Raw genomic sequence first — 13,234 nt, 5'->3', positions numbered from 1 at the left:
TTGCAAGCAATAATATTGATTTCCTACTTCAGATTTGTGTGAAAAATGCTAATCAATGTCCTTCTTACTTCCAGTTGTTATTATTGGATTCTAATTTACTAGACATATCATTGTCAGATGATTGCCTGTTGTAACTAAAACCTTTAAAGTTTGCATTCTTCTCAATTCTGTGCTATGGAAGAAAGGTTGATCAGAGCCAAAAAGGTTTACAGAGCTTTTCAAAGATGGCAAATGTAGCTCCATGTAGGTCAAACATAACTCACAGAAGTCTATAGTGAGAAACTACTGTTCACAGTATGTGATGCTTTATCTGGATTGAAAAGATCATCTTATACGGATAAAAAAGAGACTTTACATGCTGTTAACTGTAATAATCTCTGTGAATCTCACCTAATGGAGGGCAGCTATTATCTGTTATAATTTAGGTTAAACGTGTGTAGCACTTGAGGTCTTAGCGAGTTGACAATGAAAGTCTCAGACAGATTAAGTTTGGACACTCACAAACATGAATGAATTGTGGCAACAGCCATAGGAAAGTATATTTTCAGTGAAAAAGATATTGCATATCAGACTAGCCACATACACTTAAAAGAGGAGATGTAGGAAATAATCAGAAATACAGAGAGACAGCCAAAAGATTCAGAAAGTACACGCAACAACGTACTAGATGGAAAACAGAATGCATTAAAAAAAAAGTTCCAACTAATGGGAAAAAAGCAAGAAAGAATCATTGTAGTGGTAGTTCTAAAGGAAATCAGATGCTGGAAAAAAAAGAAATAGGTGACACCAAAAGATACCTTTCACCAGTTGATAGGTAATAAAAAAGGTAGAGCAATTACAAAAAAAAATGTTTCCAAACCTTGACTGCCTCCTTCAGGGAACCAGAAAACAAAACAAAACAAAAAACAAAACAAAACAAAAATATGATTACTTAACTGTTGCAAATTATACTGGCTTCATATTTTTTTTAAAGAATCACACAAAAGTAAATAGTAGGTACTGTGGATTCACTAGACATAATCAGGTGAAAGCAGTCTGCTCCTGTGTTCACACTGAAGATGTACTGATAGTACTGAATATCTCCTGTATAAATAAACCTTACTGAGTTTACTAAATAAATGTCCCCCAAAAACACCACCAGCTTAGATATTTCAGTATTTTTGCTTGCCACTTGTGACCCTAATTCAGCAAAATGCTTAGCCACCTGCTTATTTTCCATTGGCTTTTCTTAAGTGGATGCTTGAATGCTTTATTGAACTGAGGGCTGTGTTTACTAGAGTTGAGTGCATTGAAGGAAAAGTAAAATACACTGTATTAGCAGCTGCTTTCTCTGGTAACACATTGCTCTTGCTGCAGAGAACTCTGAATGCAGCTATGAATGGAACAGCCATTGGAAAGATACAGTTAATCCTTTTCACTGTCATGTGTGCTAATAAGATACCAAAAATAAAAGAGCAGTTGCCTCATGGTTTCTAGCAAAGATATCCTCATATTCTCATCCAATATGATAGGTGCTGATCCTGCAAATGGTATGGGTACAGACTGCTTGCACCTAATAGGACTGTGGTCTTAGGGTGTTGTTAGACAATACCTTTCCAACACGTTAAATGTTCTTGAGATAGGAGTGTCTGCACATTAAAGAAGGAAAAAGCTAAGTGTTCTGTGAGCACCTCAAAGTTATGCATCTTTGGGCAAGGACTATCTCTAGCTGGTGTTAGGCAGCTCATGTTGCAGTGAAGTCAATGTGCTCCACAGGGCAAATGCCAGCAATTTATGGTCCTCCAGTATCCAAGGATGCACCCCTCCAAACCCCACCAACCCCATGTGGACAATCTATTAACCAGAACACTATTGTCCTGGACTGAGAGAGCCAGGGATTGCTGAGTAGCTGTTAATGACTAGGGAGACATGGTGTAGATGGTCAGTGGGGGTTGATGAGTGGGGAGCTTGCTGGGGAACTGCAGGAGGAGGGAGGTGGCGGGTGAGCAGGGACCCACTGGAGAGCTGCACAGCTATGGGGCAGACTTGGCAGCTCCTAGCCATACCCCTGCTTACCATGTCTCTCACCACAAATAGAGCTATGCAGATTAGAGAAGGTATTAACCCTTAACGTGTGACTGCTCACAGCACATACTAATTTTAAGACTGCCTGAAATTTGTTAGAGTTAGCATGCGTGAACTGTAACATGTAACAACACCCTTAGAAACCAAAGTTTCTATGAAGAATTCAATTAATAAAAGAAAATGAGTATACAATAATTATATCCAGCCTAACAGGTAATATGACACATGATTTAATAGAAGGTCTATGGAAAACATGTTCACATGATTTAATGAATGCATGTTTGTTGCATATGTTTCAAGTATATTCAGATTTCATGGGCAGCTATAATTTTAATACAGTGCCCAAAAACACAAAACTAAGAAATACATTTCTGACCAAGGATAAAGGGTCTAGATTTTATGGAAGCTAGTGGGGCTTTTAAAATGTTATGGAATGGCACAAATGAATTGCACAGCTAAGTCCGATCTCAAGCTTGTTGAAGTCAGTGGTAAGAGCATCACTGTCTTCACTAGACTCTCAATCGGGCCCTTAGTGATAATCAGGGATCTGAGTTTTTCGTTTCCTGCAGAAAAACGGCAAAAACAGCAGATATTCCCTTTTAACCGAGAAAAATGTGGATTTTTTGTTTTAACGGAAAAACCTGTAAATTTTCCAGTTTTGCAAAGAGCTCTCTGCAGGCTGGCAGAGTTCCAGCCTGCAAGGGGCTGGGGGGGAGTAGAAGGAGGGCAATAAGGCAGAGGTGGCCATGTGCATGTGTGCGCTCACACATGCACGTCTTCCAGGCAGCCTGGAGAGCAGCTCCCACAGGTACGTCTGGTGGGGAGGAGTGGGGATTGAGGCCCCCATAGGGAAGGATGGAGGGAGCTGAGCATGGCTAGGGCTGCTGCTGTGCATGGGGCCTGGGGTTGGGATGCGTGGCCACAAGGCCCCGGCAGGGAGAGAGACAGAGCCATGGGCAGCTCATCTGGGGGTGGTGGGGGGTGGGCCTGGCTCCCCAGCATTATGAGCACTCCCAGTGGTGCATGGGGGGGGAGCATGTGCCCCTCAGATGTGTGCGTGGCAGGGGCAGAGAGGGCTGCCTGCTGAGGGCTTGGGCTCTCCACCCTGCTGCCTTCCCCCCCAGGGCCTCTACAGCACAGTGGGTGGGACCCAGTGCAGCAGGGCAGAGCAGGGAGGGGCAGGGAAGCTTCTTGACACTGCAAGTCTCACACCACCATGGTGAGTTGCCCCCTGCCCGCCCATGAAATGCTGTTTCATTTTAATCACGGATTTGGGGGGGTTTTAATCAGAGAATTTGCATTTTTTATCACAGAATTTGCAATTTTTAAGCAGAGGAAACCAGGATCCCTTGTGATAATGTCAGAATGTTAAAAAAAAAAAAAAAGAAGAAGAAAATCAGTTCTAATGGATGAAGTTTCCTCCCCTACCCATTCTCATAGCTGCATATACATATTCATTTGAATATAAATTTAGCAATCTTTTGCTTGAATTTCTCAATCCTTCCACTCTCAAACATGTTTATTATAAAGCTTGCCTAAAAGTTTCTGGCACATGTACAAACATTACCCCCACATTTGCATTCCACTATTCCTGTGAAGTGTTCCATACATTTAAGCAATATTTTCCAAAAGATTTGCCAAATTAGGGCTTGATCCTGCATCATTAAAGTTAATGGAAGCTTTGGTGGTTTTTATGATAATATAACTTCATCAGCTTTGGTAGAGTCATTCCTTATTCATAGCAATTTAATGCAAGAAGAATGAGTGTCTTAGCTTTTAGCACTCTTTTTAGAGCCAGCTACACATATGAGCTATATATTCCATGTCTGCTCAAGTAGGTGTGACTTAGTAACATTGTTTTGTGGCTATACACTTATATTTCTATGGAAACAATATGTGCTAGTAATACACTTGTATAATAAACTCAAAAAATATTCACAACAAGGATTTTCTTCTTTTGGATCAAAGAAGTACTGCAAAAATCTCTCTCAGTATTCCTTCTAGTGATATCTAGAAGGAATCACTTAGATCTAATTATGGAAACTAAACAAAATCATAAAATGACATCAGTTCAAAATGACTTTAAAACTAACCTCCTCCTCTTCAAACCCAGTCAGATCCCATCTATAGTTGAGACGCATCTGTCTTCTCTTCCAGTGTTCCATAAATGTGGCAGCTGGAAATGCAAAGAAAAGAAAGAGGGTTGGGTTTTTTTAAGCATAATTATTTGGACCATTTACAAAGCCTTTAAAATCAAATTGTTCTTAAGGATTGCCTCAATATGTAAACCTCACTGCTTTGGCACGTTAGGCCAAATTTATTATTGTTCACCCTTATGTAAATCCAGAGGCCTTCCACCGAGCAGAGCCAGTCTGATACTTTCAGGCTCTTAACTGTACTCATCATACAGAGTCTGATCAATAACATTTATCTGGGAAATAGTAAGGCCTAACTCTCTAAGCTAACTCATTAGCTATAAAAACCAGAAGAGTCGCATTCTCTCATACACTCACAGATCTTGTGCTTTTACCTGCTAGTGGGTAGACAGATGGTTAATTAAGGATCTTGAGGGAATTTGGTGACCAAACACTAGGGAGGGAGGTAGGTAGACAGACAAATATTACATATTTTGTCAGGAACAATACTTCTAAGCTTCATCTGTATGTGGCTGCCAAGCAATCCGAACGGAACTGTGCTGTGTTCACAGACAAAAGCCATATTTTAACTTGGGGTGGGCAAAATATGGCCTACGGGCCACATCCAGCCCACTGAGCTCTTTCATCCAGCCCATGGCACCCACCAATTAATTGTACCCTGCTCAGCCCTCCCACCTATGAGGGTGGGAGTGAGGCACCCACATATACGCAAGCCCCCAAAATACCCTATTGAGCCTCGCTCCCACTCTTGCGGGTGGAAGGGCCTGACCTGGCCAACAGCCAGCTTTTGGGTGGGGCTGCTGCCACCACTGCTGCAACTGCTGAGGACCTGCTTGGCTTCCCCAGCATCCTGCTCGCTCCAGACAGCAAGTAGAGAAGCAGTGATGGTGGGGGCAGAGCTGCAGCTGGGTGGGAGCACAGAGCATGGGGCTGGTGGCAGTGTGGAGCCTGCACCCAGGGGGTGCGCAGCAGTGTGGGCCTCAGGTGGGCAGAGTGTGGGTGAGGGAGGGTGGGGGGTGTGGGGACCCCCCTCCCACACTCCTCCCATGGTGTGCAGCCCTGGCAGGCAGCAGCAGCAGCAGCAGGTGGGGGTGCTCATGCCCAGCAGCAAGCAGCTCTGGCCAGTGCTCCACGCCAACCAAGCGCAGCCCCCACACTTACGCAGCAGGGGAGGGAAACCCCATTCACTAGAGCTGGCTGCCTTCTCTGCTCCTTGCACGGCAGAGAGCAGCAAAGGCAGCCAGCTCCAGCATAGGGGGCTTCTCTCTGGCACGGCATGAGTGTGGGGGCTCCATGTGCGTGACAGGGAGCACCAATGAAAAAAACAGCCTGGCAGGGGCTGTGCTTCTCACTGTGATGTGCAGCACTGGCTGGAGCTGTGCAATGCCGGACACCAGTGCCTGTGCCAGGCAAAATCACCCTAAGCACCTCCACCTGCTGCTGCACCATGGGGGGAATGTTGGGGGAGTCCCCACAACCCCCACCCTCCTTCAGAAGCCACAAATGCCGTACACCCACACACTGCTCCCACAACCCCCCACATATACACAACCCCCCAAATACCCTATGCCCCCCCCACACACAGCCACACCCTTCACAAACTCGGCTGCAGCAGGAAGTGCCAGCGGTGGGAAGGGGAGGGGCTGCTTTTGCCCTGTGCTGAGCAGCAGTTTCTCTCCCCATCACTGCTGCTCAGCCCAGATGGGCAAGCCTGGCATGGGCGTGGGGCAAAAGGGACCCCTCCCTCTCCAGCTGCTAGTGCTTCCTGCTGCAGCTACCTGGAGCCAGCACTGCTGCCCTGTGTCTGCTCTGCTGCCACTGCCTGTCCCATGGGGCAGCCCAGAAGTGGTGGTGACACAGAGGATACACAGGGCAGCCCCGCACAGGCTCTGGGTGGATGCACCTGGAAGCGCTGGGAGAGGGACAGGGAGGAGCTGCTTTCCCCCTCCACTGAGTAGCAGTGTCTCTCCCACCTCTGCTGCTCAGCCTGAATGGGTGAACCTAGACCTGGCATGGGGTGTGCGGGGTTGGGGCTGTGTGCATTGGTCCCTGCCTGTACCATGGGGCTCGGACCAGTGGCAGCAGCAAAGGAGCTGCTGTGGCTGGGCTGCTGAGAAAGGCAGTCCCACCACAGAGCAGCCCCAGCCTTGCTGCATGCCCAGGGAGTGGCACCTTGGCCTGATGGGACTGAGGGACCTGCTGGGGCCAGACAAAGCCCCTCTGCAGGCCAGATCTGACCAGCCCGTGGTGTCTGGCCGTGCCCCTGCCTAGCCGCTGGAGTGGCAAGGGGGGAGCAACCGTGATGGGACAGGGCTCTGGCCAGGAAGGGGCTCGCACTGCCAGACATTATGACGGACTGCTGTCCCCACCAAGGGTCCTGCCCCCTCCCACTGCAGTGGCCCATCGGGGGCACAGCCAGCCTGTAGGGCCCCTTGGTGGGGGCAGGAATGAAGTTATTATCCCTCCCTCTGTCGTTCCACAAAGGGGACAGCAGGGGCCTATTCCACCACGGGGAGTGAGCGCAGCAGTGACAGGGGAGGGCAGACCCAGCTGCCAGAAGTGGTAAAGGGGAGACTAACCTCCCTCCCTGCCCATTCTGCCTCAGGAGCCATGGTGCCCAGTACTGCAGCAACGGGCAGACATGGCTCGGGTTCCTGCTGGTCAGACAGGGAGGAAGGAATTAAACCCCACTCTGGCCAGTTCAGCCAAAACTGGCCATGCCACCCCCAGCACAGCTTCCCTGCAGCTGAGGGTGCCCTCTAGCACCCCTGGCTTCTGGCCTGAGCAACTGCAGGCATGTCCCCCCATGTCTATTCTGTTACAAATTGGTTAACTCTCTGCAGGTTATACTAACCTGCAAAGGTTGAGTCAATTCATGCTTTGGCTTTTTGAATGTCTGCTCCTAGCCTAAATGGGTATGCTGCTTTAACTGGCAGCATTGAAACTGTTATACTGGTTCACAGGTGCCTGTGCTGGTAATTTAACCCCTCATCTAATGTAGTATTAGACAAGGGCGCTCTAGGGCACAGAGCCTTAGGGAACCTGCATCCCATGTGGCTTTGCAGGGCTCAGCAAAGCCTCTGAAAACCTGTCTCCTCCCTGCACAGCCAGGCATGGGGGGAAGGGACTCCCCCTATCCCATCTCCATCATGCGTGCCCCAGCTACCCATGTTGAAGTCTTACTGGGAGCTGGGCTGGGTCCATGCAACAGGGTCCTCCCTTCCTCCTGCCCCCTGCACGAGCATCCTGACAGTAGCAGAGACTGCTGTGCCTGAAGCTGGGGGGTGGTTGGGAAATGGAGCCCCCCTGCCTTGCGGACCTGGCATAGCTACCCCTGCTGAGGTGTTAGGGGGAGCTGGACTGGGCTTGTGCAGTAGGAGGAGGGAGGTGGTCTCCCTTTCCCCTGCCCCCTGCTCAAGTATCTTGACAGCAGCAGAGGCTTGCTGCACTCAGACCTGGGTGGAGAGTGGGGGGTGGAAATGGAGCCTCCCTTCCTGGTGGGCCCAGTCCGGCTGCTCCTACTGGGGTTTTGAGGGGAGGCTGCTGGAGTGCCTCCACCTCTGGCTTCAGCCAGTGCAAGCAGTCTCTGAGCCTCCCCCACCCAAAAGGCAAACTCCGGTTGGGTTCAATAGCTTGCTAACTCTTGGCATTTTGCGTAAGGCACCATAGTTAGAGTGCCTCCCTGACAGGCTGCTGGAACTTCGGTACATACCCTCAGTAACTAATGGCATCACAACTGAGACAGTTATACCAGTACAAAAATGATGTGTAGAAAGAAGTATGTTAATCTGTATTGGAAAGATGGTTAAAGATGGAGTCTTTTAGTGGCTGTTGTAAAGCAAGCCATGATGTAGCATTAATTTTAATTTAAACTCAGTAGACTTACAGAAAAGAAACACTGTGAAAGCAACTCCTCAAGTTATAACAAAGTTCCACTATTTATCATTCTATCTGCCTTTTGTGGTTAAGGCAACCCTCAAAGGACATATTTTCATGTTGGGAATAATTTAGACCTGTGCAATAAATAAGTAATTATGAAAGAGGCAAATCTACTGAGAATGGCAAACCCCATGAGAGTTTCTCTGTAGTGAATAGTAACAGATGTTCTCAGCAAGATTTGCCATGATATTCAGTACAACACTGCAGGTAAGAGAAACTAATACAAAGGAAAAGACACTAGTATGATTGGAATCAGATTAAGCTGAAGACATTCATCAGTCCTCCATGTGAAAATCTTATGTACAAAGCCTAAAACTGAACTCCAATTACAATTCTTGTGCTTCTTGTAAGTTGGGACCATTATAATTATACTATTAAACAGACTATGTCATAATCCTGGAATTCTCTCCCTTTCCCTGTAGCTTTGGGAGTTCTTACATTGCGGTCTCTTTTTACATACAGCAAAAAAAAACGGAAAATGAAACACATTGTTTCTTGCTCCTACTAGAAGTCATTTTATAGGACTGACTTACAAAAATGTAAAATGAAAATATTACATCTGAAACACAGCCAGCTCTTAGCTCAGATGAAAAGCAGCAAGTGAATGTGCAAAGTACAAAGCAGTAGCAAGGGGCTATTTTTTGCCAAACATACATGCATTTTCAGGTTTTTTGTGTCCACCAATGCAAATATAACTCAGAGGTTCTGGAAGATGGCTTTCTAGATTACTTACAATCATCTGGATTCTGAGTGGTTCTGGAATAGATTTCATACCAAAAGAAAAAACAGGATTTATTCCTTTGGAAAAAGTTCAATATTACTTTATTTCAGTCTTGGCAGCAAGCAAGAGAGAGAGCATGCAGTAGCCTATTGTTCTGGCATTCCTGGCTACTGAGTCTTGCTGCCACGACTCTATCTACATTTTATATTCGGCAATTATTGGTTACAAATAGAAATAACCTTAGGAGCAGGAACCAGAAGCCAGACCCTCTTCTCTGAGGTGTGCTATAAGTATAGGCCATAGAGCCACACATCCTTTTTGTTTGTCTCATTCTAGCTCTGTAACTCTTGCCTTCTTGGCCGCTCAGAGGCCCAGATTCAACAGGAGGGGTTGAGGATGCACTCACCTAAGATATTCTATAAGCTGACAGTTACAACACACTCCTGGGCTAAGTACAGATAGCCAAAAAGCCTGAGATTGAATTGATTCAATCTTTGCAGGTTAGTCTAAGCTGCATAGATTGAACCAACAAGCAAGTGAACAGACATTCACTTTTGATTTCAGAAATTCAGCCACATACTTGCAGTGGCCCAGGCCAGAAGCTGGGGGGTGCTAGAGCACATGTCTCTGCTTGGCTGGAGTGGACAGCTTGGGCCAAAGCTAGCCTGTCCACCCTGTGGTGGGGGCAAGGGGATGGGGAAGATTTGTGGAGGAGGTGCAAAGCATCCTGGAATGCTAGAGGACTTTAAGTTAACCTGAATCTGGAGGGGAGCCGGGACAGAAGTTCACAAAATTGATTTAACCTAAATTAGGTAAGTCTGATACTACATCCATCCAGGTTTATCTTAAACCAGTTTTGGCTATTTTGAAAGTGGTTTAAGTGCACCAAACTTCTTCTGTGTTGCATATTTGAACCAGTTTCCTATCACTTATAATGGTTTATGTGGAATTTCTGTCCCTAGCCCTGGGGACTAATACATGCTACTTTAAACTTTCTCAGGGTGAGGAGGGTCTGGAAGCCAGGTCTCCCAACACTTGGGTACTTTGAACACTACGTAAAAAGTGGGCATCATTATTACCACAAATGCATTTAATGCTGTGGATGTGAATTAGCAATGCTTTGAGAACACCTCATAGCTTGGATTCCCCTGGGGACTTAAGCATCTCCCTAGCACCAAACAGGATTACAATAAAGTTGAGGAATCAGGGAAGATCAAACTGGATTACTTCTATGAATGCTCAGAAGTCCACATCCGGGTGCCTAGGGAGCATAGCAGTCCAAATTAGAGGAACTGCCTGAGTTTAGATACCTGTTGAGTTTGGTGTCTTGTGGAGCAGAGCCAATTTGGGTTCAAGTTTTGACACTTAGGTGCCTAAATTCCACATAAGTACTATTAGGTACCTCTGAGACCAAGTTTGTTTCGGCCCTTAGGCCTTACTTTAAAATAGAGAATTTCAAAGTCAAGACAGAGAACTGGATTGAATTTAAGTAACTCAAAGCATATAAGTAGTGCTATCAAAGTCAATGTCACTATTTGTACAATTAAAGTTGGTATGTGCTTACCTTATTTTATTTATTTATTTTTGTATTAGCATACGAGTGGGCAAAACATGGCCTGTGGGCTAGATCTGGCCCACCCAGTGATTTTTTCTGGCCCACAGTGGGTCCCTTGGCCCCTGTAGCCCAGGTTCAGAGTGCAGCCTGGCCCATGGTGCATGTGGCCAGTCCTGCTGCTCTCAGATGTGCAGAGAGGCTGGGGGGCGTGCAGCAGCCAGATTCACTCCCCAGCAGCCCTGGAAATGGCAGCTCCTTCTAGCTGCTGCTGCTAACTTCTGCCACTACTGTCAGACCCAGTCCTACTACCTTGGTACCCCAGCCCATCCAGCCCACGCCAACTGCTGGGGACACTGGACAAAGTAGGTGGGTGGAGTCTCCATGGAGACCATCCCGGGACCCACACAGGCAGGGCAGATGGGATGGGACTATGGCATCTAGGAATGGGATGGGCAAGTGAGGCCTGGGATCAGGATTGGGAATGTGATTGCGGGGTGGTGACAGCACGAGGATGGGGCCCGGGGCAAAGACACAATCTGCTGCCCTTATGCCCCTGCGATGAATGCTGGTTCCATGGACAGGAGCATATAGGTAGCCTACCTTGGGCCCCAGCCCTGTGCTGTCACTGCCTTGTGATCCTGATCCCAGCCCCGTTCACCTGCCCTGCTCCCAGACGCCCACTTGCAGCCCGATCCTAAGGCTGAGTGTGGGGCAAACCACTTAGGGAGTTTTGGTGAGCTGTTGGTGGGGGGCAGTGAGGGTGCAACAGCTCACCAAAACTCCCTAAATGGCCCTCCAGCCCAAATATTTGCCCACCCCTGTATTAGGGCCTTTACTTTTCTGTACCTCAGTTCTACAGGTCTAAAAATTTTCCCTGATCCATACAGGTGTGAAGGTTAAATTAAAAAACATCTTTCATACAATGGAGATAGAAGGTATATTGCATGCATTAACCCTAAAATGGATGAGAACAGTATTCTATTAACTTGTGGAACACAAGTTCCACAAGGGTGGGCGGATGAGAACAGGATGGGTTTCAACACTGAAAAGTGCAGGGTACTGCACCTGGGGAGGAAGAACCAGCAGCACACCTACAGGCTGGGGAACTCCCTTCTCATCAGTACAGAGGCAGAAAAGGATCTTGGAGTCATTATTGATGCCAAAACGAACATGGGCTGACAATGTCGGGAAGCAGTCAGGAAGCCCAACTGTACCTTGTCATGCATCCACAGATGCATCTCAAACAGGTCCAAGGAGGTGATCCTCCCCCTCTATGTGATACTGGTCAGGCCACAGTTGGAGTACTGCGTCCAGTTCTGGGCGCCGCACTTCAGGAGGGATGTAGACAACATGGAGAGGGTCCAGAGGAGGGCCACCTGCTTGATCAGGGGCAGCAGGGCAGGCCCTATGAGGAGAGGCTAAGGGACCTGAACCTGTTCAGCCTCCACAAGAGAAGGCTGAGGGGGGGATCTAGTGGCCATTTACAAACTAGTCAGAGGGGACCAGCAGGCATTGGGGGAGTCCCTGTTCCCCCGAGCACTCCCAGGAGTGACAAGAAATAATGGTCACAAGCTGGCAGAGGGTAGATTCAGGCTAGATATCAGGAGGCGCTACTTGACTGTCAGGGTGGCTAGGATCTGGAACCAAATTCCAAGAGAAGTGATACTGGCTCCTACCCTGGGGGGCTTTAAGAAGAGGCTGGATGAACAACTTGCTGGGGTCATTTGACCCCAGTACTCTTTCCTGCCATGGCAGAAGGTCAGACTTGATGATCTGCTCAGGTCACTTCCGACCCTACCAACTATGAAACTATGAAACAAACAACCTTATTGACTTGGAACAGAATATTCCATGTCATGACATATTTGACTAGTATTCAACTAAGATACCTGTCATTTTACATTGAGAGTGAGCATAGGCAAGAGAGGGCAGATATTTGATTACTCACTTGAGAGTCAGACTATTTAAAGTCTCTGACGTGGCATACTGTTTTGAGTTATATCCTATTTCCTAATATGAGTAACATGACAAGATGCTGTTCAAGATAGCAGATCACTCATCAACGCTGCATAGTTAGTTTAGGTAGGTTTGCTTTCCTCCACAGCTTTCTTGCTGATTATCCTATTACGTCTTTCACCAAGTCCGCTTCAAAGCTAACTCTCAAAAGGACACATATTAAATAGCCATTCCTCTCCCCCATATCACCATATATTGAACTAAAAAAGTCAGTCAGTCCTGTTGGCCTTGCAGCTTCTATAAAATAATCGCTTTGGTCAGGAAGATAAGGTATTTTAAAGGATCCACTTAACTCAGTCCAAATTGATATCTCAGCAAATAGGAACCGGTTCTGCATTTCCAGTAGAGTAAATATGCTAGTTTATCATCTAAAATGGAGAACACTACTCAAACATAAAGGTCTGGTTTATAGTTTGGGCAACAATCTTTTCATGGTGCTTATAATGCTGTACTAGTCTAATGTGGCTATTCAGTGTGGAGATTAGAGGTAGCAAAATAAATTTCCCTATTTTAGATGCATGTTTTGGGCTGCAGTATGACCACTAGGCTGGAATACAACCACGGTTCTTTCGTGGTTCCTATATACAGGATTCTCATTTACCAGTTCCACAAATATATAGGTTCCTTGATGGTGCTCAGTTATATTTCTTAGGGAATAAGCCATTCTGCATGTGTCAAATGTAGAAATATGGCAGAAATTTGGTCACTCTATAAAACCAGTCATGGAGGGTCACCTCTAGGGTGTTGTCACCACCCCAAGTCTGGAACAGATGCACAGGGAGC

At 46.8% G+C, this 13,234-nt stretch overlaps 1 protein-coding gene across 5 annotated transcripts in view; it reads right to left on the bottom strand.

Annotated features, from left to right (window-relative positions):
- The window catches only part of ANO1 (anoctamin 1), a 137,682-nt gene that overhangs the window by 26,597 nt on the left and 97,851 nt on the right, over positions 1–13,234 (bottom strand). For all 5 annotated transcript variants that reach the window (XM_019477055.2, XM_059722736.1, XM_006270507.4 and 2 more), the window contains 2 exons: positions 4,158–4,240; positions 860–871 (listed from right to left, as the gene is read on the bottom strand). In XM_019477055.2, the coding sequence (XP_019332600.1) occupies positions 860–871; positions 4,158–4,240 (95 nt within the window). The remainder of the gene's footprint in view (positions 1–859; positions 872–4,157; positions 4,241–13,234) is intronic.

Source organism: Alligator mississippiensis, chromosome 2, assembly GCF_030867095.1.
Source record: "Alligator mississippiensis isolate rAllMis1 chromosome 2, rAllMis1, whole genome shotgun sequence".
In the NCBI taxonomy this organism is placed as follows: domain Eukaryota; kingdom Metazoa; phylum Chordata; order Crocodylia; family Alligatoridae; genus Alligator; species Alligator mississippiensis.
The sequence above is the reverse complement of the archived record's forward strand: the minus strand, read 5'-3'. Positions and strand labels throughout refer to the sequence as shown.